This window comes from Taeniopygia guttata, chromosome 1A, assembly GCF_048771995.1.
Source record: "Taeniopygia guttata chromosome 1A, bTaeGut7.mat, whole genome shotgun sequence".
Lineage (NCBI taxonomy): Eukaryota > Metazoa > Chordata > Aves > Passeriformes > Estrildidae > Taeniopygia > Taeniopygia guttata.
Genome location: NC_133025.1, coordinates 6,700,604 through 6,727,111, shown reverse-complemented (window position 1 = coordinate 6,727,111; position 26,508 = coordinate 6,700,604). Strand labels below are relative to the sequence as shown.

The following is a 26,508-nucleotide window of genomic DNA, read 5'->3' as shown; positions in this document are numbered from 1 at the left end:
TGCTAATGGGGATTATAAAGTAATTCCCCTATGCCTCAATGGGAAAATAGACCCTGTGGTTTTCCATCAGGAGCATGTGTGCCTGTGTGTTTTCATTGGAAACATGTTATATTGCAACAGGAAAGATGCACAGGTATTTACTGATGCAATTTGTTCAAGTTTTCACGTGAAATTCACCGTGATGTAGAGCCTTCGTTAAGAAGGAAACAAAAGCCACCAACCCTGTTTTCCCCCAGAGTCTTTCAACTATCATTTCCAGAAGGAAACTCTTCCAGAAGCCCTCTAGAATACTGAATTCTGATCAAGAGGAAGGACACGCTTTGTACCAAGGATCTTTTAGTCTAAAACAACTGAGAAAAGACTGAGGGAAGGATGGTCTTACTTTGTATTAGTCTGTTAAGAAAACTCTTCTAATTATTGGGGCTCCCATTTCTGGGGTACCTCCTTGTCTTACTGAAAGGTGCAAGTTATGCTGGTGCTATTAAATTATAAGTCATCTTGAAATTCATCTATTTAAAAGTCTACTTAAAACAGGTAGGAGAAGGGTATTGGTGGAGCCAAGTTGAGGGATTCTGATTAATCTGCTGCAAAGCTAAAGATAACATTCTTTTTTTCCCCTCTGTACCTGTAACAATGGGCTAAACACTTTTTGGACCATTGAAAAGGTAAGATCCCATCCATGCCCCAAGGAGCTTTCAGTGAATAGACTGTGTACAAAGGAACGGTGAGATCAAACTAGGCAGAGTCTTGCTGAGTCAGAAACCTTTTTGTTTCATTTTGAGATTCCCAGCCTGTTTTCCAAATACCTTTTTAGTATAAAAATCATTTTATTTGCAGCTGAAAACTTTGAGAGATGAAGTCAGTGGTGCTTTGCATTTGCTAGATTTTCGGGGATTTTTTTAACTACTCCATTTATCTTAATACATTTTTAACAGATTTTATCCATGTCTGATATTTTAAAATACCAAAATTTGTAATTGCAGTAGTGTGGAGTGTCTAAATATCTGAGGAAAAGAGGAGCATGACACTCAGAAGATGTCAGCTGTCTTTGATTGATGCATTAGTTTAGCTTTACAAGTAGCTCACCTTTGGAGTGTGACCATGAGTTTGCTCAAGTCTGATAGATGTTGCTTCATGTCTGAAAGGCTGTATGGAAAGAGGCAGAGAACAAGTGTGGTGGTGGCCAGATTTTCAGTTATTTCAAATGAGGATTAAAGTCAGGGGATCTGTGTGGGTCTGACATCAGGAATCTGTGATGAAAGAACATAACCCAAACCTAAAAAGGTATTAATAACCTGGCTTGGCTTCAGAGGAGAGCAGAAGTAATAATGAAAAATGTGAAGATTTATAAGTGGAGATTAAATTAATTGCTTATGTTCACTTTAGCTAGGTAATGATTAAAGGGCAGCTGGTAAGTGTCAGGCTATGTAAGAAAAAGGGAAATACAGTGGCTGAAGTCCACATGTGACACCAAGTGAGGTTATTTTGTTAGGTGCGTTTTTACCTATCTTCATGAAATGGTCATCCCTCTTCATGCAGTCTTGAGCAGTATAGCCATCAATTTAAATAGCCATCAATTTAAATGACTGTGAGGACATTTGGAAAGGAAGGGAGGTGCATCCCATCTAGCCTCAGCTTCAACCAGATACTGTTAGATGTTTTGTTGGATTTTGAAATTTTTATTTGCAGCATTAAAACTAGGGATACAGCTGTCTTAAGCTGAAGTGCAGGATACAATTATCCTGTGGAGTTTGAAATCCCTCAGTTGTTACAGCCTGTTCTAATTCAGAACAAAAATGCAAAAATTTCTGGAAAGTAAAGCAGTAATAAAACAACTGCTGAGGGCTAGAACTAGAACTATGTAAGTTCAGTTAAATACTAATAAGAATTACTAGGGAAAAGGAAACTCTTGAACTACTATATTAATTTTCAAAGGGTAAGCTCTGGAAAGCCCATCTTGTAGGTCACAGTGGTGGGAAAACATCATAGAAAACAATCCCACCCTGGCAAACAGAAGAGCAGATTTGAAAGCTTTCATCGCTGGTGGTTCTCTTCTGTCCTGTTCTTGTTTTTTTTTCCTCCAAGTAGGGTATTTTATTTTCATTCTCTCTTCTTCACATGGTAAAGAATCACCTGTAACATTTCAGCAGTTTAAACATTCCTAGGCCCTCATTTTATGTACAGTACAAACCTTTATTGCACAGACTGTCTTCATTCTTTTTAAAACTGTTCCAGGATATGGGCTTTTTTTTTGTATGTGTGATAAAATAAGTATGTTTGTAATGAGGTTTGGTGCTTTTGTTATTCAAGATGAACCAGCCTGACAATAGAAAGCCATGCTGTGAGGAGTGCATTATATTCACACTCTGAGCAGTCTTCTCCAGCCCATGTAACATTGCATCCCAACTCAACATAATTGCTCATATTAGTAATTGAGTAAAAACTAGTGGACCCTTCCTCTTAAAAAGAATCATGTTGGAAAATACTTCTTTTCATGCTTTTGATCTGATTTTACAATCTGATATATTGATCATAGTTTCAAACACCTGCCAGTTGTTGTCTGAGTGATTTTGAGTGGTTTACATCTCACCCATTTCACTCCACTCTCTTTCAGGAGAAATTCCAGTGGTGAATTCATCAGTTGGACCAAACTGCTGTACATGCAATTGCCAGTCAACCCTGCAGGCGATTCTTCAAGAGCTCAAGACCATGCGAAAATTGATGCAGCTGCAAGCAGGTACAGTGACCAGTCCTCTTACCCGTGGCAAGCATTGAGTTGAGGATGGCCCAGCTTGTTGCAGGGCTGTTGGATGAGATGAGATGATCTTTGGAGACCCTTCCAAATCCAAGCTGTTCTGAGATTCTGTGATCTTCCTGTTAGGAAATGGTCTAGGAGATTAAAGTCTGTGTGGGCACTCGGGAAAACCTGGATTGTTTCCTGCTCTCCTGATATATTGGTCAAAGTCAAATTTTCACCAGTTTCTTGGAAATGCAACTTCTACTTTTCAGATCCTTACCTGAAACATGGGATTTTATCTTGTAGCCATTTAAGGCTAAATTGAAAATAAAATTAATGTGATCATATACGTAATGAGAGCTGAGTGGGCAGGTCAATATGCCCACTTTGTTTTCACGGTGTATTGATTCAGAGGTGCCAAATGCTACTTCACCTGTGTTTTGCTTACCAGTTCACCAATCTTAGGAGTTAAGAAAAATAAAATTTGATAAAATTTGAAGGTAGCTGAAAGTTACCAAATAGTTCTTCATTCAAGCCTCTTTTAGCTCTGTGGTAGTCTCAGCTGAGCTAGCTACTGCATGTCGTGGCCTCCACCCTTCCTCTGGCTGTGAAGTACCAGCTTTCAGTGTGTCTACCAGCAATAATTTGTTCACTGGAGAAAGTTACTGAGTCTAGATTTCTCCTAGGTTGGGAGCTGAAACAGAACAGTGCAGAGCCAGAGGAGTAGTTGAGCCAGCAAGATAATGAGAACGTGGTAGGTAGAGTTAAGTCATCATAGGCTGATGTGAAGCTGCAGGCTCTGTGCTACCTAAAAATTAGTGTTAATACTAATGAGGAGATAGAGATGTTGGAGATTTTGTCAGTTGAATTGCCCATCCAGCATGAGTGATGAGGACTGGAGCCATGGATGCTTCTCTTGTGGAGAGACTGGATAAGAACTCTGTAAGAAAAGGGAGTGTTGAGTAATTAACTGAAATATGGGTGGAGTGAAGGGCTGACTAAACTCCTTGTCTCCACGGTGTATAATGTTTGAGTGAGTGATGGGAATGATCAGACAGGTTTTGTAATATCAGTTGACACACATAAAAATGCTTTTCTAGAAGTCATCAGTTGACAAAGAAGAACACAAAAGCCCAGTTTTACAATTTTTGCTGGTACATGGGATTTTTTATGCAATCGCACCAATTTCTTTGAAATCACAGGCGTGATTGAAAAATGGCTTGTGAGTGAGAGTTAGAAAACTGGGGTCTATGCCAAAAAAGCTGACTCCTCAGTTGCAGAACGTTTCTTATTTATTATGTATCTACAGAGTACATACCTTTGTTAATCCATTAATCTTTTGGTTCACTTGGAATACTTCATATTTTCTGAAATTACAGTTTTGCAGAGAAAAAAAAATCATTTGGCATTTTTGTTGCTAAAAGAAAAAAAAACTAAAATTCAAACCTGTAAGTAAAAGTGTAATAACTTATTTTAGTATTCAAACACCCTACTGTCTTAATTATAAACTACACATCACAGTCTTGTAAATCCTTCCAGAAATGAAATATTCCAGAAATATTTTAATAAACAATAGTCTGAGGTTTGTTTTCTTTCTGAAACTTTGTAGATGAGGACTTTTTATAGCTTGCTTATATCTTGAATGAGTTTGATCTGCATGTAGAGCACTTCTGGCTTTTTCTTTGTTTTGACCTTGATCTTAGTGATTTATCCACACACGTAATGGTACCTTGATAGCATTGTTTTGAAGGGCTTGTTCTTACAGGTTTGGGATTGGTGCCTTAATTTATAAAAATGATTGTGAATACTGGAAAATGCAAAATATTGATAAATGCAAAATATGGTTTCTTATATTTCAGAGGTAATACATGTCAGCTTTTGTGTATGAGCAAAACAAACTGATGAAACTTTGGGTTATTTTTTTTTCCCTCAGAAATTAAACTATTGATAAGTGTTTTCACTCATTCTTGACATAATGGTACTTGAAATGTTCTTGCTGAGCTAATTAACTTGGAGACCACTGTCATAAAAATAACTGTAACTGCATTAGCACTTGTATTGTCTTACTTTATCAGGAAGAGATCCTCAAAGAGTGAATTCTCAGTCATTCAGAGGGCACACAAATTAATCATCACTGAAGTGCTTCGTGTCACCAGCCATCCAGTGGTCACTAGGAAAAAGAACTGTGTATTCCTAATTTCCTTAAAATAGTGTTCATCAGTATGGCTTGAAAAGCCTCTCTGCAGAGCTCACTGTCATTATCCCCATCGTACAGATTGGAAAATTATGCAAAAGTGATAAAACTTACTTGTTTCCCATGCACCAGCAGCCCACCCTGAAAATTGCATCACTTATCTGGAAAATAAGTTCAGTGAGTCAGTAATTTAATGGTGCATCTGTGTGGATATTTATGGGCTTTTGTCTGTAAAATTAATGCATTAATGTCTTTCATTCAGTTGGGACTCAAAACAGACAGCAGCCTCCTGTTCCTCTGATCTGTGCACAGAAGTCAACAATATCAAGAAAGAGAAATAAAAAGAGAAAACTGCCCCTCAAAGTTGTTGAACCAGTTTCCACGAATAAGAAACCCAGCTCTCCAGAGAATGAGAAGACACTGACAGTAAACTCGGAACAATCGAGTCTGCAAGCAATTGAACCCCCCCTGAAGCCAGAGACCCCTGTTTCAGGGTTTGGAATTATCCTTGAATCAGCTTCATCAGATGTAAGTTAAAATTTTAATATGCAGGATTGCAAGCTTTTGAAATACTGACTCGTTCAGGAGAATCAGTACTCAAGTCACATTGATGCATCTTTCCACTTTTTGTTAGAATGAACAAGCAAATCTTGGGTAGGAGTGAATGGAGGTGTTAAGAGTTAGATGTGTGGAGTGCTCATTGTGGGGTTTTGGGCCTTTTTTAAAACTTTCACAAGCATGAAGTTTTCCCTTGAGTTCAAGGCTCCTGGTTTTTGAGCTTTTGGTGGAAACTTGTTCTTCATCTCTCCCAATGCCAAGAGCCATGGCTGAGATAAGGAGCCATGAAAAGTGCAAGGTGTGTAAAGCATTCACAGCCCCATCATTGCTGATGAGCCCATGTAATCCACACATGGGTCTTTATCCTGCCAAGGAGTATTTATGTGCTTTCCTGCTTTTCTGGTCCCACTGACCTTGGGGGAACTCCTCATCTCTAGAAAAGTTCATATTCAGTCTTTGCTGAATTGGGTCATTTGGTCTTGATTGCTCTCTGTGCTGTCATAGGGACTCATTCTACTCAGTTAGTGTGACTAAAAAGGCCAAAATTTGCCACTCTAAGAATATGCACTTTTCCCATAGAAAATTGCAGTAAGTATGTTTTCTTGATTCATATACACACTGATAGAAACTCCATGTATCTAGTGGATGATTGGCTTTGTTTAATGACCAAATTGATGTCATCCAAACCAGTTCACCGACAAGTAAACTGTTCATTAATTCCTCTAATATATTTTTAATTTTGAGCAGGCTCTTTCCAATTTCCTAAGTACTATGAGCTAGAAATACATAATTAAATTCTGTATCAATAAGCGTAAATGAAAACAATGCAGCAGATAATATCCTATCCTTCTGGAAGAGGGAACTAATAATAAAAAAGAGCAGTCAGGATAATTCAGTTACAGAGATGCAAGCCACACCACTAATTAGGTTGCAGTCTCATGCCACAGAGTCAGTGTAGTGATACAGAGTAACTAGTTTGATGCTTTTTTCAGAGGGTTTCCTTTTGTAGTACTGAGTTTAATAATGTTTGAGGTAAAGGTTTGGGGAGGACTGGTAATTTATCTCCAGTATGCAATTTGTGCTTATAATTTTTCTTTGCTTGTGGCACTCTTGTCAGCTTGAAACACAGTTTTGAAAACATTTTTGTGCTTGCAATGGAATTTAATTTGGCTTTATGAATGTGTTTCATCGCTGGACACGATTCTTTGTAGTTACCAGTTTGACCTAAGGAAAAAAAGAGAAAACATTTGGCTCATAAATCAGGTCCTCATCTGTCCTTCCATGCTTGAGCCCTTGCTTGCCACAACAGTTGTTTGACTAAATTTATGGAGCCAGAACCCCATGACAAACAAATTTATTTTGTTTTGTCTTTGGAAAGAAAGCATTTGAGTTCTGAAAACAGATATATTTAATGCAAAAATAAAATGTGACCTTAAATATTTTGAGAAGGCTTAAGAAAGTCACTTCTTTGAGAACAAATGTCAGCATTATCTTTTTCTACTTTTTTTATAAACATCTTTGGTGTGGTCACAACCAGCATGTCTGTGTGCCTGAAAAGACCTGCAAGACATTTTACAAAGCATCATGAATAAATGTTCCCTTGAGAATATTCCACAGGTTGTCTGTAGTGTGTGCTGTGTCATACATCACCACTGCTGCCACTGCTATTTTGCCAACATTTATTGAACTTTAAGAAGAATCCAAGTTTAATGGGTAGAAAATCAGGGCTGCCAAAACCAGTGCAATTAGTCCAGACCTGCTGAGATGAAATACTGCTACTTACAGAGGTGGAAAATGTCTTGGTGAGACAAACCTTCAATCTAGAGCATGAATCAGAGAATCTGCTTTTGAAATGCAATGATCTGATTACAACTCTTAGTTGAACTTGTGTTTGTTTTACAGTTGTAATATTTCATTTATAACCTAATAATTTTTAATCTACATATTATAGCCTACTAAAATATCTAGGATTAAATCTTATTCACTGCCTGTTAATTTTAGCACAGCAAAAGCCTTTAGCATTCAGGTCTTCTTTATTTTGTTGTTCTTCTTTATTTTATGGTTCACAAATTGTTTACCCTCCAGTTCCTTTTGCCATGATCATTATCTACTAATAAGTGCTTTTTCTTTGAGAAATCACATTCAGAGTGATCATGATGTTCAAATGGTTACTGATTGTCTTTGATGGAAGAAGAGCTAACTACTAAAGGAAAGCAAGAATAAATCAGTTTTGCCTCCAGATTATTTAACTGATAAACAAGTTGATCCCTATATTAAGAATAAAACAATCAAAACTAAAATAATAATGACTCATCCACACTGGTACAATGGTAAGGTTTGAAATGTATTTTACAGCTGTATTGTAGGGTGGTTGGTGCACCTGCCAAAGCATAATGCAGGTGTTCTAAGACCAGGAAAGAGGGAAACCATGAGGAGAGGGGAGAGAAGAGGCTCACTTGATTTTTCAGTACAAATAGAGAAGCAGGGCCTCATGATCCTTCTGGCTTTTTGGGTTTTAAGTAGGAGGTGTCAGAAGAGGTACCACAGGAAGAACTGGCTTTTGGTGAGGGTACCAGCAATAGTCTGGCCAGCAAGACCAAGGCAATGGCTGTTCCTCCGTACTCAGCAGTGCTGAGGCCTCACCTCACATCCTGGTGTCAGTTTTGGGCTCCTCACAACAGAGATACTCAGGGTCTGGAGCATGTCTAGAGAAGGGCAGTGGAGCTGGGATAGTTATCCTGGAGGAAAGGACACTCAGGGGGGACCTTTTCACTCTCTGCAACTCCCTGAGAGGAGAGTGTAGCTTAGGTGGGTGTCCATCCCTTCTCCCAGCTACAAGTGTTGTGACAAGAGGAAATGGCCTCAAGTTGCACCACAGAAGGCTTATTTTGGATATTGGGAAAAATTTCTTCCCCAAAATGGTTGTCAAGAACGGGAACAGGCTGCCTGGGGAAGTGGTGGCAGTTACCATCCCTGGAGGTATTTAAAAGATATGTAAATGTGGCACTTGGAGACATGGTTTAGTGGTAGGCTAATGGCTGGAGTTAATCACCTTTAAGGCTTTTTCCAACCTAAACTTTTCTATGGTTCTATAATTTCTCTGCCCTGGGTGTTTGGATCATTGAGGTCATCTTAGATGGCTATCACAAGACCAAAGAAACAGAATAGGGCAGGTATCCTTCATCACCTGTCAGCTGCATTCTGGTTTTTGATTTACATGAAGTAGAATTTTTCCCAGGTTGTGAACTTGGCCTGCATTTATGTACTCTTGAAAATCTTTTCTTTCACCAGAAGTTTAGAAGTAACATATTAAAAACCCACCTATACTGGAATATTCTCAAATGTCAGTAACTGACTGTTTTGCTGGATTCAGCATTTTCAAAGTTCTTGAGGTAAAAAACCAAATTTTCATCCAGAACAAGCTGAGGAACTACATAATTTTATATGTTGTTAGTATAACTACATATAAATGTAGTTATATGTAATACATAAATATGTACATAGTTAATATGTAGTATGTATTTATATGCTTCTTATAATTTTTTGTTGTTATTGTTACCTGTATATTTTAAGATTCTTCATCCTGGCTTCCCAAAGCATTGTAATCTTCAGTTTTGTCACACAGTACACATCCATATCCCATGACAGTGCATACTTTGGAAATACTCTACTCGCTGCAACACTCTTCATACTGATTTTTACAAATCCATGGGAAAATAATTACACAGCCAAATTGTTCTGAGACTGTCATGCTTTTCTTCTGTCTAGAGTCAAGATGTTTGCAGGTGATATGATGGGAGATGGCATTTGCTCTTGCTCTGTAAACTTCTCTGAAAATCATCATCATTGCTGAATATATTTCATATGGGGAAAAAAAAGGGCAAGTTCTTAGGAGTAAGGCTGTAATATTGGCTTATTTCCTCATATCATGATCAGTGATTCTTTTACCTCCTTGCCAATTGCTAAACAGTATTTTCAAAATTTTAGTTTATTCCAAATGTGTTTTCTAGATACATAATTATTCCATGAAGAAGTGTGACCATAAGCATTGTATGGTACTCACAGAAGAAAATTCTGTGAATGCTGTTCATGTAATTTCTGATATGTACAGACAGGGGCAGCAAAAAGACTCTTGGTAAGGGGACTTCCTCAAAGGCCTTTGTCTGTTTTGGCCCTCAGTGTACTTGAGAGAAGACTCTTGTGAAATACAGCGTGATTTTCTTTTCTCGTCTTCCCCTCCATTTCACCTTGGCAATCACTTAAACCCCTGTGATTCACTGTTGAGGATTTTTGTACTGGAATAAACTGTCTGCCTAACATCATCCTCTTCTAAACATGCATTTTGGGACTATGAAAAGGAGTGACAAATGGATGCTCAGCAAGTGCTGGCTCCAGGGGCAACCTTGAGCTCATCATCTGCTAATACTCATGTGGGCCATATCTTCACTGGAAGCCCTCTTGGGAGGCCACATGGATTGGACCAGTATCCCTGCATTTGTGCTTCTTGGAAGTGCCTGGCTGCCCCACAGCACACTCGTTCACAGCATTTGGCAGTGAAACAAGTCCATTAAATGGTTAGATAAATGTTCAAAAAGCATCACTTTGGAGCACTGCTCTGCGATGATCCTGTGCTTTGTCATTATTACCCAACACTGAAAGGTATCTCCTGTCTTTTTGTTAGCTGTATGCCTAGAAATTATGTCAGTAGTTGTTAACTTTTACAGACATTAGACAAGGAGTGTGATTGTTTGATTTGCCTTTTAAGGTGCTTATTCACTGATGGGGTTTGATTTCAGTGATTTAGGCTGCTGTGGTCCTGAAGAGCTGGGAAAAAATTCATGGTTTGATGAAGTGATTGTAAAGTCTCACCAGATGCATGATTGAAGTAAAATAATGTCTTTGAATGCTTGTTTAATTAAAACATTTGTATTCTTTTGGTAGCCAGAAGTGCAACTTGCAGAAGGCTTTGATGTCTTCATGCCAAAATCACAGCTGGACTCTATATTATCAAACTACACTCGCTCAGGAAGTCTGCTCTTTAGGAAGCTGGTCTGTGCATTTTTTGATGACAACACTTTGGCTAACTCTTTACCAAATGGCAAAAGGAAAAGAGGTCTCAATGACAACCGGAAAGGACTAGACCAAAATATTGTGGGTGCAATAAAAGGTATGTTTTCTGCTTTCTTTCCTATGTGTAATTAGAACATATTCTCAGCTAAGGAGAGTGTGAGGGGATTAGACTTTCTGACGTGTGTTAGGTCTATTAAAATATGCAGTCTTATTTTTATTCCCTTTCATTCACTTGTTAAAAATAGCTTCTACGGGGACAGCTTGTGTTAATTTTAAGCCAGTGATCCTGGTTTCTGAAGTCAGGCTCTAAGGCTGGAAACTCAATGTTCATGTAAGATAATTATTTTTTTTCCCCCAGATATCAGAGATGCAAAGAAATCTTGAAAACATAATGACAGTGTAACTGATACGCTTCAATCAAGGTTCTGAGTCTTGCACTGTATTTGACTGTGTCTGCTCTGTAAATTTTTCAGTAGTTGGTGGCTGGACTGGGGAGAGATGGAGGAAGATAATACTGGCATGAGATGAGTTTGATGCTCATAAGTACAGTGGTCCTTCTCTTGGGGGAGCAAATTTCTTGGTGTGAGCACCTTTGCACCTTTTGCTGGTTGATTTTTCCTAGCAGCCACAGCTATCTAGCTTCCAGAAGAACATATGTACTTTCAAACTCTCTGATGACAGTATATAAAGAGCTGGTATTATTAGGCCAGAGTTTCTGAACTGGATTCTATTTTGAAATCTGATATTGTAGGGACAATACCCATATTACCAAAAGACAGGCCAAAAATAAGCTCTAAGGGAGGAGCTTATTTTAGAGGCTGAGACTTGTTACCAGGTTCAGATTGCTAACTTAGGGTACACAGGGCAATAAGAAGAGCTTCTGTGAGTCCATTGGCAGCAAAAGGAGGCAGGAGAATCTTCTCCAACCACCTCTGTGCCTGCTTTTGGACCCCTCTCCCCATGAAAGAAAGGCATTGAGAAACTGGCTTGAGTCCAGTACAAGGACCACCAAGACTTATGACTTCACCACTTCCCTGCTTCAGTATCAAATGAGAGAAAGCTGAGAGAACTGGAGAGAAGATGATTCAGGAGAAACCTTACTGCTGTTGACAACTACCTGATGGGATGGTGTGGATAAGTGGGGTCAGATTCGTCTCAGAGGCACAAGAGGCACTGAACACATGGAAAATTGCAATTTGATAAGGAGAAGCATTTTCAACATAAGGGTGGTTGAGCAGTGCAGTAGGGGCTCAGAGGGGCTGCAGGACCTCCATCCCTGGAAATACTCAAAATGTGACTGGTCACAGGCCAGAGCATTATGATCTAGTTGGCCATGCTTTGAGCAGCAGGCTGGGCATGAAGGGCTTCAGAGGACCCTCTCAGCTGTGCAGTTCTGCAGCAAAGTGTATGCTGTGCCTATGTCATAGTCCTAGTATATCTTACAGAGTAGCTGACAGACTTTCTTCAGTTACACTTGTATTTAGGTTTAAATCACAAACACTGTTTTGTACCTTCTTTTCTTGAGCTGAGTAATCTGCAAAAATCTGTCTGAATTCTCTCTATCTGTATCTCATTGTTCCTTAAAAGCTTTAATAAATAAGTTAAATGAAAGAAAGAGGAGTTCAAAATGACTTCAAAAAAACCCACTCTAAATTGAACAGCACCTGATAAAATAAATATTTTACAGTAAATGCAACAGGACTACTAAATTAGCAGCTGGTACACACTGCAGAGAGCAATGTTTCTCAGTAGCTAAGATTGTACTAGTATAGCAAATTCTGAGGCTTGGATTAACCTCTTCCCTTGAGTTTAAGAGAAGAAAGGAGGGACTTGTAGTTCCAACAGAAAAATTTAATCTGTGATGGTACTACTAGGTACCACTGTCATAACAGTGATCTTTATTGGCATTTACAGTATTGCCCAAATGCTAGTGCCTGATCCCTGATAGGGAAGCCTGTCCCTAAAAGCTGTGATGGAATAAGATGCCAAGGTCTGACGTCCTGTGGATCTTCACTCAGTCTGGTTCCAATAGCACCCTTCTTCCCTCCAAGGAGCTGAGCTATCAGACACTGTGGTTTCATTTATTCCAAGAAATAACTGAGCCAGTATGAAATCTCTACAAGAACAACATCGTGTTGTTTGCATTATTATCATTAGGACATTCTTCTACCACGTGCCCAGATATCCTTTAGTGGCACTTTTAGTCCTTTTCCCTGACAGAGATACAAAAGGCTACATTAATGACAAAAATGGGCAGAGAATTTAAAGGAAGGACTGTTTGCTTTAAAATCACTCTTCCTGTCTGAAAACATTTTCACTGCTGTCCTTATAAGTAATTTAATGCTTCTGCAACAGAATGATTAGCCAGGGAGCAATTCTGTCTTTTGACTTTGGATATTCATTCAGTGGCACTTGTATCAGTTGCAGTGTTTCTCTTGGGCAATCAGCTTCTCTTGTGAGTCTTTCACTCAGAACAGGGGAAAAAAAAAAGAAAAATATGAAAAAATAAATCTAGTCAGAAGCAGTTATTTTTCCTTTGTGTTGTTGACTAGAAATTCAGCCAGTGAAATCCTTCCCTGCAGAAATCAATGAGCTGTGTTCAGATATAAGTGTGATGTGTCCCTCAGGGATCCATAGTGGGACCGGTGAGATTTAATATTTTCATCAATGACACAGGCACTGGTTTCTAGGCCACCCTCAGCAAGTTTGCAGATGGCACCAGGCTGAGTGGTGTGGTTGGTTGACAGGAGGAAAGGGATGCCATCCAGGACCTTGGCAGGCTGAAGGAGTGGGTCCATGTGGACCTCCTGATGTTTAAGAAGAACGAGTGCAAGGTCCTCCATCTGCATCAGGGCAATCCCCAGTATCTGTATAGACTGGTGGATGAAGGGATTGAGAGCAACCCTGCAGAAAAGGACTTGGAAGTACTGATAGGCAAAAAATTCACAAGAACTGTGGGCATGATTCTGTGCCTCTGCTCCAGTGTGGTGAGACCCCACCTGCAGTTCTACATCCAGCTCTGGGGTCCCCAGCACAGGAAAGACACGGACCTGTTGGAGCAATTCCAGAGGAGAGCACCAGGATGGTCTGAGGGCTGGAGCATCTCTGCTACGGAGGCAGGCTGAGAAATTTGATGTGTTTCAGCCTGAAGAAGACAAAGCTCTAGCAGACCTTATTGTGGCCTTTTAATATATAAAAGGGGCTTGTAAGAAAGATGAGGGTGGATATTTTACCAGAGCCTGTAGCTTTTTTTTTTTTTTTTTTTTTTTTTTTTTTTTTTTTTTAAATTATGATTATGACACTATAGGAACAGTTTGCCCAGGGAAGCTTTGGGTGCTCCATTCCTGAAAGTGTTTAAGATCAGCTTGGACAGGGCATTGAGCAATCTGATGAAGTGCAAGATGTCCCTACTTGTGGCAGGGGGGTTGGACTAGATGGTCTTTAAATTGAAATCAGTCTCTATTTCTATGGCAGAGGGTTTGTTAATACAATACAGCTTGGGTGGATGAGAAAGGGCAGGTCCCAATTCCCCTGCCTCCTAGTTGTTGCATTCCCATTTCTTTTTGTTGTTATTTCTCTAACCACACATTGAGCAGTTGCCTGTTTTAAGTAAGTAGGAGTCACAAGTCATTGGTCAGGCGCCCATTGTATAAGATACCACATGGATTCAGAAGGAAGAGATTATTTCTACCTTCACAAAGATGATGTTTGCTGCAAATCAAACACTGTGAATGTGTGGGGATGTATTGGCTTCTGTGGGCAGCCCTCAGAGTTGGTCTGCTGTCCTTGTAGATCAGACTGCACAGCAAAGTGTTGCTGATGCCTGCCTTGCCATGGTTTTGTGAAGCTGTTAGCATGGAAGGAGCTTGGAGGGGGGAATTACTTTTGGTTCTCTTATACTTAGCAGGTAGTGCTGCTTCAAAAGTGTGTGTATAAAAATACTCAAATTGTAATTTTTTTGTTGCATGTTTCTCGATCCCATTTGTGTGATACTTATTCTCAAGAATTACAAATCCCTTGAGCTGGGACCAGCTTTCTCTCTTTGTTTGCCAGTCATAATTGGACACTGGACTCTGAGACCTCTGACCAAGTTTACAATAGCAACACTAACAGCAAGAATATTTTTTCTATTCTGCACTTTTTTATTTTTTGCACACCTCTCAGTTGCATGATGAAAATCAATTGCATCAGTTTCGCTCAATTTATAATTCTGTATTTTTGGTATAACACTGTTAGGTTTGTTGTAAATATGGATTTAAAGATAATGTTGACTCTCTGTACCTTTTTTACAAAATACAAAATTAGACCGGTAGCATATTTTTTTTCTCAGTAATAGTGCCTTTTTTTTTTTTTTTTTTAATAGCTTTATAAAAATTCTATTCCATCTGGTTTGGCAGTATAAAAACTGTGGAGATTTCCACAGTGGTAGGACTTTACTCTTTCATGACTTTGTCTGCAGCCTTAGGAACCTGAGCAAGAGGCCACCAAATGACCACATCTTCAGCTCTCTATCTGTACCATATGGAAGGCAGCATTAACAAGGGCCTGCCACATCTGAGACTCAGTTCTAAGTACAGTATTATTTTCCTGTGATCATTTTGTGTGAAATTCATGAAGACATCAGGTGTAGAATATTTCTCTGGACAGGCTTTTATACTTAGTAATGATGCCATTCCTGTGACATTTATGCAGCCAAGTCACTTCTGAATGGTGAACTTGTGAAACACTGAGTTGGGCTTTATTCTCACAATCCTACATTTGGCCTTCAAAATTCTGTTTGATAATTGAAAATTTTCATATATTTTGATTAACACCCTCTCCCATCTCCTTTTCTCCATTTTTGGTGGCACGTTTCAAAAAAGTGGTATCTTTTTATTTCAGTCTTTACAGAAAAATACTGCACTGCTAACCATGTGGATAAACTTCCTGGTCCTAGGGACTGGGTCCAGATTCTTCAGGATCAAATTAAACTTGCAAGAAGACGATTAAAAAGAGGCTCAGGTATGTATAAAAATATGAAGAACAATGTGTGAGTGTAAGATTAAAAGCTTAGAGCCTTTGTATCCACAGAAGTATTTTTCTTGTTGACTGTAGAATTGTACTTGTTCATTCTATAAAAATTAGAACTTTAACACTTTAGCAGGTTTCTGTGGGTTTGGAATGGTAGCAGGTTTAGGAGCTGTCTCTACAGACAAGTTAGGTTTGAATGTTACTCAAATGTTGCACCTTTTCTTTAGCATCCAAACTCTTCTTCCCAGAAATTAGCTGATCCATCCAGGGTTGCAGGTAGAAGCTTTTTAATTCTGTGTTATTTAGTCTGACGAGCCACTGACTGTACTGTTAAGGCATAACCCAACTGACCTTTCCCTCTAAACTGTATGTGTCTGGAAAAATAGATGAGTCTTCTCACATTCCTTGTGAAAGAATCAGAAAAAAAGCCCCAAAACAAAAAAAGAAAACCCAGCCACCCACCCTGGTTGTGCCAGCAAGGCTCTGCAATACGTGGGAGGCAGCTTGCCAGCAGTGACAGGTAATCTAGGCAGGGTTTTGCAGCAAAGCTGCTCAGCTTGGGCTGGGATAACCTGGATGCTTGGGACCAGCCTGCAGCGAGCTCAGTGCTGAGCTTTCACCCTGACAGCACGCTGCTCCTGAGCCCTTAGCTCCAGCCATGAGTGTGCAGCCTGGAAATCCCCAGCAGAGTTCTTGGGAAAGCAATGCTACTGATTAAGAGACATGTAATTACCTTATAACCATAACTAGTCTCCTCATCTTCATCCCTCCAGTCCTACAAGGGGCTTTCTCCATACAAGGCTTTACTTCCCCTTTCTCAGCCTGCAGTTTTCTTAAGGCTCCCTCAGAGCTGTATTTCTTGCCTGTCTCTCCCTGGGCACATCTGACACTGTTGTCTGAGGCACTTCACTTGTGCCACCTCCTTAAACACAGTCCTTTACTGTTACTGTATTTAACTGCCTGCCTTTTCCCCTCTTCCCTTCTGCCCATCACCACAATTAAGTGCCTATTAACATCCACGGGATGGGAAACCTGATGGCTCCACAGGGAATGCTCACCCTGTGGTCCCTGGTGGTGAGTGAGACCACAGGAAATGTCCTCTCCATCTCCCTGTCTCGCAGGGCCAACCTTTTCTGTCCAAAGCTGCATCTCTGAAACACACACTTAGGCTGGCATCTGAAATTATTCTCCACAACGTTATTAATGCCAGGAGGAAAATTCATAAGACACAGGAAAATGAGAAACACCCAGAGACAGAAATAATGCTGGAGGAGGACAAAAGTGCAGATTATTCGGTGGCATAAGCTTCCCAGGGTAGAGAAACAAACCAGCACTGGCCTTAAAAAGGTTTTCTTGTGTGTTGGGGGATGGAGGACAGAGGGATACAAGTTAATCTTGTTAAAGGCAGTGTCAGATTACTGGTTGTACAACAGGATTGCTTTCTGCCCCTTCCTTCTGCCTTTCAGCCTCCACAGGACAGGAGGGTGGAAGTGGGATGCCAGGCTACAGTAAGGTGAAGGATGTTGTGCAGGATGTGGGGATCAGCGGGTCCTTGGGTTGTCTGCAGATGATCCCTCAGGAAAGAGGATTGACCTAATTTTGTTTTGATTTTTATTTTCTTTCATCCTTTTTTATTTGCTTTTCTTCTTGCCTCTGCAGGATATTAATTAAAATGACAATGACTTTCAGCTTCTGCTTTTTAAATGGGGCCACCTCTATCTCTGGTCCTTGCTCAGGATGGGAGAATCTAAGCAGAGGATATTGTATGTAAGCTAGCAGGACTATGAAGAAAATAAGTGAAGCTGAGTAGTGTGCCAGAATCAGATAGGCTCCCCTGTCTGTGCTGCAGAGGGAAGGTGACTTCTTCACCTGTATGTGGATGCACAGTGAGCAGCAGTGTACCTAGCAGCCCCTCAAGTTTACTTGTTGAAAAGACCCTTACACAATACCTAGGTTGATAGAAAAGCTCTTTTTTTGTGCTGTTTACTGCCCAATCCCTGAAGTGCCCCAGTTTCTCTCTGATGTGGCCACAGGCAGACATGCTGTTTTCAGTGTGTCAGGAGTGACTGAACACACCGCTGTGGCCACTTGCAACTTTCCAGCCACCGCCATCTCCTCTGGTGGCTGTAGCTAACACAACTGACCTTGCACTGAAGCAAAGAAGTTTCTCAGGCCTTTGTGACAGCAAAACAGTAGATGGGAGCAGAGAGGCAGGAGCAGACAGCTGGTTGCAGTAAATTGCTCATGTTGTTGAAATAAGGTTTGTTAGTACTTTTATGATACAATTGTGAGCTTCTGATATGAGGAATTTAGAGCTGACCAAGCAACAGATCCATCTACTCCCATATTTTGTGTCCAGCATTGGCTGATGCCTGGGGACCTTTGTAGGACTGAGGGAAGGATGTTATGGTGTTTGGTAGGATAGTCTCTCAGCCCTCAGCAACTTCATCCTGATACAGAACTAGTGATGTTGGAATTATGCACAATTTCTATATTTATTGTGAAACCATACCAAAATTGTGTGTAATTTACAGAGACCAAAACAGGAGGGGAGGGCAAACATGGAGGTAGAAGCTCTTCCCAGGACTTCATGTTGTAGACCTTGGCTTTTAAGTATTTTAAAGCTATGGGATTTGCAGCCACTGAGATGTGGGATTCATCACTCTTCTGGCTGAGCTCTTCCAGCCTGCCTGTGGCCAGTGGAGCAGAAGCTGAGCAAGTGTCCTGTGTCCATACTCCCAGGTCATTCTCTTTGAGTTCTGTCTCCACCTGCTCACAGGAACATGCCTGCTCATCTTGTGGGGATAGGCTAAGGTGCCCAAAGAACAAATCTGAGCCACCATTAATCTAACTTTACCCAGGACTTTCTGAACCAATGTGTCTCCCTGATGCTTGATCTTATTATTTATCTGCATCAGTTCCTGGTTTGTCATAATGCACAGACTTTATATGGAGATGATCCATTTATTTCAGAGGTCACAAGACAACTTTCTAGTCAGCACTGTGTTGGGCTAAATTTTAACAGCAGAAGTATTTAAGAGGGAAGGGACTTTTCATCCTGCTTGCTTTCCCCCAAGCCATTCAGTACATCCTCTAATGAGTTTTTAATTTCAAACCAGACAGATACTGCATTCAGGAGCAGCCCTCTCCACTTTATCCTGTGAAACATTATTGTAGTCAGAAAACCTAAACCCTGCTCTTTCAGTTACAGTAATAATTTCAGGGAATTCTATCAAACAACTGGGGTGGATCTGCTTTTTGTAGCCCCTTCTATAGGGTGTACTCCCATGAGTGTTTCCAAATTAAATGAAATTATGATCACTAGATCATAGATGCTGCCCAGCTTCAACCTTATTTACCATATTTGGCTGATCTCCTAGAATTAGGGACTGAAAAAGCTCCTTATTTCAAAAGCTAATTAAAAAAAAAAAAAAAACACTTAAAAATTCTGCTTTCTAGAAAATTGTTCCCCCGTGTAGATTTTGAAAGGTTGTTATCCTAAGCCAAATAAAAATTCATTTACATTCTGAATCAATGACAATATTTTTCATAGCTGGGAATATTCTATGTTTTAAATTTATTTATTTTGCTTCAACTTTTTCTTAGTTCTTTTAGATTATTGCCTGAGATCTGAGACTTGGGTAGCGTTTTTTATTTGTTAGATCTGAGAATAAAGCTGTCACTGCCATTAAATTTTTATTGGCCCTGTTCAGTCTTTTCAAAATTTCACAAGTTAGCTGTCACAAAGAGGAGAAGAGACTGTGAGGTTAATGTTACAAACAGATGTTATAATTAAAATTAAAGAGTATGATAATATTCTTCAGCCTTGACTACTGGTCCCATGTCATGCCAGCAGCAGAGCATAGTGAAGACAGCTTCATGATGCCATGTCTGTCTTCTCCCAGAAGAGAAGCTGAACTGTTCTGGTGGACAGGATGGGGTGCAAAGTTGCCCTGGAAGGAAAGAAGTCAAAGGAAGTGCGTGTGCATGGGTTTCCTCTCTTAAAGCAGCATGAATTACAATGCAAATTGCCTCATAATTTACAGTGCTTGGCTTGGTCCCTTCACCCTGCAAAAGAGAACACGAGCAGGTGTCTGGTGGCCTTGCCAGTGGCAGCACAGAGGGAGACAGTCAGCCATTATCACAGAGATCTTAAAAAGGGTAAAACCAGAGGGAGCTGACTGGCTGCTCCTGTCACCTCTGTGCAGGCACTGCATTCGAGCCTTTTGATTACTAAACTCTCCATCCATAAAAAAGCAGCAGGTCAGGGTTCACACATCTCCCACAGTAAGTTCTTCCTCCCTTTTTATGTTTTGAAGAGCCCGTGAGCCATTATTCCATAGCGGCTGTCCATGGGAAAGCTGATGCTGTGGGGGTAACATGTAATAGCAATAATATGGAAATTACCACATTGTGGGATTCCTGGGGCTGTCCTGTGCAGGGCCAGGGGCTGGGTGATCCTTGTGGGTCCCTTCCAACTCAGGATATGCTGTGATTCTGTTCTAACACTGCCACAGTACATGGTCTAGGAGCTGTTCATGCCAAGTGATTACCCAGAACCTTTGGATTGCCTGACTCCTTAAAAGAAAATAGAGCAATTTTGGAAAACATGCTGAAAATGTTCAGGCAAGATTCATTTAAATAACTTGTGTGCTATGATGCTTAATCCTTGAATTGGTGTTTAAAATTAATATTATTTGTTGCAGTGTAAAATAGTGGGGAAGAAGGAATTTTTTTTTCCTGGAAATATGATTTATTTATTTTTTTTTTCTGGGAACATGTTTTTTCTCCCATGCCCTTGTTCAAAGTGCTGCTTCCATTGTTTGCGTGAGGTTTTTTCCTTCTTTCCATTTTTCTTCAGCCTTCTCATTCCCTGGTTTCTGATTTTGACACGATATCTATATGCTGCAAGAGATTGGGTTGATTTTTGCTTAGCAATACACACAGGGCCAGGAAGGATGTAGGATGAAATCCAGCATGTGGTACAGTGTGTTTATGGCCAGTATTTTAGATAAAAAAAACAGCAATATTAAAACAGTAACTGTAACTGCTATAGTCAACTCTCCAGCCCTGAGCACATGTGTACTTCTTTCCAAGAAAGCAGCAAGTGTACACTTAACAGACAGACATGTACCTCAGAAACTACACAATTTGGGGGGAGCCTAAGGAAATGACCAGCATTATTTTGCTAGAGCTGCTGCACCCTGTCTAAGGAAAGGGCAAAGAAGAGGCTCTGAGTTCCCACAGTAGGCTCTCTTCCTGCTTGCCTTGTCTTGAAAGCTGGCTCAAGACAGTGAGGTTTGGCTGGCAGTCTGTAGGTGTGGTTGTCAAATGCAAACCTTCCTTTCTTCTTGGAATGACATGTAAGAGACTGGTGGTTTATATCCATGTTAGGAGGTCGAGATGTTTGCCATTCCCCTGTGTTGTACTTCACCTGGAGCTGCAGTTACACATCCAGTTTCATAAAACAAATCCTGGCAGCTGCTGAGAGGAGTGAGTAGCTCTCTGAGCATCTACTGCACTCCCACTCCCTTTCTGGCCCTGGCACAGGCATTCCTGTGGCCATGTTGTCAGTTTTTTACTGGATCTGATCTTGGTGACTGTATAAACATTTATGCTGGCATGAGGAATGAGGCTGGAACAATTGGTGGAGAGCTGAACCACATTTATCAGTCTTCTGCCAAATTAAAACAGCCAGGTAACTTTTGGTTCTGCACAGTTGAAGACTCAAGTCCTTACCTTCTGAAAGTTCCTTGTTTCCATTTGGGTTTTTTCTGTATTATTGGCTTCCTCTGGTGTAAGAAGAGCAGTTAGGCAGAAAGGTGACCACATCTCTGGAGCTACTTCACAAATTGCTGCAGAGATTTCTAGAGAAGCTGTCACTACAGTGGGCAGCCCATTGGCACCACCCCTGATACTCATAGAGGGAAGGCTCTCCAGTCCATTGCCAGCACTCAGATCTGGCTTCCCCCATTTTCATAACTTGGCTCCCTTCTACCCAAGGGGCCAGATGGAGCTTTGTCCCTTGTATGCTGAGTTGCTGTGCCACAGAATCACCTGGTGCAGGTAGTTCTTCACAGCATTGCTAGAAGCTGGCCTCAGACTGACATGGTTTTCAAAGCCGTGTATATCCCATTGGCTGAGTTTTGGCTTCTCGTTGCACCATGCTGACTCCTCCCTTGCACATCCAGTCCTTCCATCACTGAGTGTCTGGTCTAGATTCAAACTAGCCTGGATGATCCCTTCCCACTTAGTGAGCCACCTGTCCCTTCCAAAATTCAAGGTTTTCACAGTGAGCTGTACCAGGCACTGAATTTGTTCCTGCTCAGGGTGCCACCTTCTCAAAGAAAGCAGAAAAAGGTATCAATTCCAGGCACTGTGTCTCTTGCAAGTCTGTGCCATTAATTTATCAGGGCTCTGCATTTAAACCTTTTGTGGGAGGAAAGCTGCCTGATACTAGGGTTTTAGTTTGTTTATGTTTTTTTGGTTCAGTTAATTTTGCGGAATTGAGAGCATATAGCTAAAAACTAACCTGACATCCAGGCATGTGGGAGAGACAGCAGTCTCTTGGATCAGGGATGGAGAGACAAAGGTTGATGGATTACATTAGAAAACTAATGTAGATTAGCAGCTGGATTAGACATTATCATCATGAAGGCAACAACTGAACATCCTCGTATGCAGAGCCATGATAAAGATGATCAGGGCAGTTAGCTTAGTCTTAAGTGGGAGGTGAACTGAGTTGCTTAGTTTATCTGCAGCCTTGGTTTTAATCCCTGTGGATATTGTGCAGTGAATGGATGTGAGCAGATATATATCCACCACAGAGACCTTGTACAATGTAGTTTGTAGAACAAGGGGTGATAATTTTAAATCACAACATGGTTGATTTAGATTAGATATAAGGAAGAATTTTTTACAATGAGGGTGATGAAACACTGACACAGGCTGCTCTGAGAGATGCTGGATGCCCCATCCCTGGAATTATTCAAGGTCAGGGCTTTGAGCAACGTGATCTATTTGAAGCTCTCTCCCTGCTAATTTCAGGAGGGTTGGACTGGGTGACTTATAAGGTGCCTTCCAACCCAAACTATTCTGTGATTCGGTGATAATGAGTGATAATGGGCTCGTCCTATATGACCACACCTCATTTGCGGAAGTGCCCTCAAAGATCTCATTGTGCTTCAAAGGCCTTAAAGATCATGCTGCAGTGCCAAAAGACAAAGGTAATAGGATTTTGAATAGGGCTTGTTTAGGTTAGGCAAGGATTTCCTGTTACACACCTTTGATTTACTCAGGGCTCACATGCACGTCCCGGGTACTACAGCCTAACAAGTCCCTGCACATCTGCTGAGCGAGGCGAGCTATGACTGTGCATTCCCTTGGCCTCTGGCAAACACAAAATGAACAAATTAGGCTTTTAGCCTCTCTTCACCGTGGGCCAAATTAAGTCAAATGCCTCTTGCATAAGCTGTGGGTTGAAAGCACGTGTGTATATACACGTTAATTGCCAGTGTGGTCACGTGCTTTTTTAATTACACCGGGCACCCACCTGCATTTTGAAGACATTTTGCCATAGTAAATCTGTCCCCTGCAAAGTGAGCTTGCCTGTGGTCATGGGAAGTTTGGGTGCAGAAATGGGAGTGTCCCTTTCCCTGCAGGCATCTGATGACTGTCAGTGGGTGGAGTTCCAGCCTGAAAGGCTCTTCCTCTAATGACCGCTGGGGACTTCTCTTGTGACTTTATCGAGTGGTCACAACTCCTCTTATCATACAGACATGCTGGAACCTTAAAAATTACAAGTGTTACTCCATCCCATTGCTGGCACAATTGCTTCTTAATACCCAACTTCCTCGTCCAAGTTTGCATTTTTATTATATGACCTTTTCCTCCAAGCAGTGAGTTTTTAACAGAGCACTTGCAAATGTGCAGCTGAGGAAAGTAGATAGAAAATGCAAAATCACTTCACAGTCTGTAGGTTTTTAATCGCATTCCCATATTCAGTAAAAGTAATGAGATTTCTTGTTTATATTTGTAATCAGCAGAGGCAACTGACTGTGATGAGAAGCCGGACATTTCTCTACTACAAACAGGTAAAATGCATGAAAATTTTTATCAGTCTTCTATGTGGTTTTGTTTATTTATGGCACAGAAGCACTTTTCAATAATCCTGGCTTGCCATGTACAGCTGGGTAATTGCATACAGGACTCTGCTATCTAAAGTTTTGAATGGTCTGTGTTAAAAAACAAATGGCTCAGAATCTTACAATTTTCCCCTCAATTTCATATTCATAAAACCTCAAGGTCCATGGGAGCAGCTAAGCTAATAAGGTCTGTAAGTTACACTTCTTATGCCAGATAGGGACTTGTGCTCATTCCTGATATTTCTGGGAGTATTTTTTATCTCTTAACAGAGTTATTGGTAGGGACAAACACAATCACTTGTAGTGTCACATCTGTTGAATTGTTGGAGGTATTAGCTGTAATATCTTGGACTCACAGAAGGATTGCAGATATATTTACATGCTAGTTAAGTGTTAGTTTACTTATTCTTGAAGTGCAGCCACCCTGCCTTAAAAGCCTGACAATTGCTATGTAGCAGCTTGGCTGTGCAGCTGTGTAGACTGGGAAATAACATTTTTCCACACTGTTGAATTTGGTGTTGAAATCACCAGTGTCACCAGACTGAGACTGAAATTTGAAGCACCCTCACATTAGGAGTTGGTCCATCAGTGCCAGGATGGTAGGAGCTGAGCTGCCATCCTCTGAAAATCCAGAGGGACCAGAGTCTGGGGAGATGGTCATTTCCCTAAATTTCAGAGTCTGTAATGTCACTGAGATGCTGCTTCTTATCCCCAAAGGAGAGAGGATCTTGGGCAGACAAATAACATCATTGATTATAGTGAGGTTTTGTGTTATTTCATTTAACAACAAAGGGTGGTTAGAGATCAGCAATGCCATTGCTGGAAGAGCAGGGCAGGGCTGGATTTCTGAGCACATTACACGGTACCTGACAGCTGTGGGGAGGACAGAAGACTATTGGTGACCATCACAGCATCTGTCTCCTGTGCCAGGACTCCCTGATCTCTCCTGCAGAAGGGCTGGAGAAGGATCTTTCACACCCCGCTGCTGTGTGCTGGAGCAGCAGCTGCCAGCCGTGGAGCGCTGTCGGAGCACGTGCAGTTACTAAGGAATAGGAGCAGGGAGCAGTTGGGAGGACAAGCAGCCACAGTCTGGTTCTGGCATGGACCCAGGGGGGCTGGAGCACGCGCTGCCTGGGCCGCCGTCCTGCTTTCCTGGCCAGCCGCTGAATAATGTGTCAGGGTACGGCTGCCATGAAAGATGCAGGAAGCTCTGCATTGAAAGGTCCCTTCCAAACAACATCCTGTTGGTTTCTTTGATCAGGGAGGGAAGCAACTCCGCTGTGAGAGAACCCTAATAAAGGTTCTTAATGTGATGTGGTGTTATCTTCTCATTGCTCCGATAATCACATTAAGGAGCAGAATTAACAGTTTGCTGTATGTTTCTTGGAGCAGTTTCTGTAGTCACTGCTCGGGTTGTACATCAGGGATGGAGATGAACATGCTGAGATGGTTGTGGTAGAGAATGCAACTCCCTTTCTACTCCATTTCAGACACCCCTGTGGTCTGTTTGCTTGTACACCTTTGAGCATCCATGCATGCAGCTTTTGAGCTGAAATGCTTGTGTGTGATGTGTACTGCTCCACACTACCTGTGGAAGGATGCCTAAATAAACCACACTGCAGTTTGCATTGGGGGGGAGGTGATGCTCACAGGCTGTGAGCCAAGAATTTGACTCACACCCATTATTATATGTGTGCCAGTGCCTCTTTATAGGACAGATCTGTGTAATCTCAAACTGTTGTTGGAAGCAGATTATTTAAAGTGATACACAGAAGTATAATGACAGTAATTATGAGACACAGCCAAAATATAGCTGCTTTGTATCAAGGAATGTAGCAAAAGAGGTGAAATATGATTTTTATAGGGGTCTTTCCCTGTTTTACTACAGCTGGTTTTACAAAAGGGTGCTTGACAGGTTCTTTAAAGAGAGTCTGCATGCAATTTATTCAGCTGTCTTCTCTGTTTAGCTTGAAAAATCTTTGGGGAAAAGTCTCTCTGACTATGTTTGTACAGTGCCTCATGCAATGGGCCTTGGTTGCAGATGACAGCTAATATAAGATAAATCATGGCCTCAGGTATTAGGAAAAATTTCTTCCCCAAAAGTGTTATCAGGCACTGGAACAGGCTGTCCAGGGAAGTGGTGGAGTCACAGTCCTGGGAGGTATTTAAAAGTTGTACAGATGTGGCACTTGGGGATATGGTTGTTGTGGACTTAGTAGTTCAGGATCTTAAGTATGTTTTCCAACCTAAATGATGCTGTAACTCTGTGATCGGTGGTTAACCTGGTGCTTTGGTGTAATAAAACCAGAGTGAATTGGCTTGGTTGAGGGATCTTGCAGGAGACTGGATGGGGAGAAAAGATGGGATATGGGAGCTGTCCATGAACAGTTGTTCTCTTGATCTTCAATAACTGAACAAACTGTGAAGCAGAAGCACCCAGGGACAATTACTAGAATCAGTGATAAGTGTTGGTGCCAAAAAACAAGGGAAAACTCAGATGCCTTAAATCTGCCTTTCCAGCTCTGTCAGTCCTGCCTGTGACACCAATGACATTTATGAACGAGATCTAGGTGTGTGTGAACTAGTGATGTTGAAATGTCTCAGTCTGTATGATTTTGGATTATAGCCTCTGGCTGATGCTTCATCTGAGGCACCTCAGGTGTGGTTGCTCTCAACAATCTCCATCACTGATGGGAAGAGAGCTGCTCCCAGAGGGAAGGCCAGGTCAGCTGCAGTTGTGTTTGGAGGTGTCTCTCTTTTGGTGCCAGCAGGACCAGGCTCCAAGTGCAGTTAGT

General features: G+C 41.1%; 1 protein-coding gene across 6 annotated transcripts in view; it reads left to right on the top strand.

Annotated features, from left to right (window-relative positions):
* Nucleotides 1-26,508, top strand: part of BEND7 (BEN domain containing 7) — a 47,442-nt gene that overhangs the window by 17,107 nt on the left and 3,827 nt on the right. For 2 of the 6 annotated variants that reach the window (XM_030290726.4, XM_002192751.7), the window contains 5 exons: nt 2,615-2,737; nt 5,194-5,459; nt 10,431-10,656; nt 15,441-15,560; nt 23,612-23,662. In XM_030290726.4, coding sequence (XP_030146586.3) covers nt 2,615-2,737; nt 5,194-5,459; nt 10,431-10,656; nt 15,441-15,560; nt 23,612-23,662 — 786 coding nt within the window. Of the gene's footprint in view, nt 1-2,614; nt 2,738-5,193; nt 5,460-10,430; nt 10,657-10,917; nt 14,847-15,440; nt 15,561-23,611; nt 23,663-26,508 lie in introns of those variants that run through there. The other 4 variants (XR_005982550.2, XM_030290704.4, XM_072918921.1 and 1 more) reach the window with 4 other exon arrangements.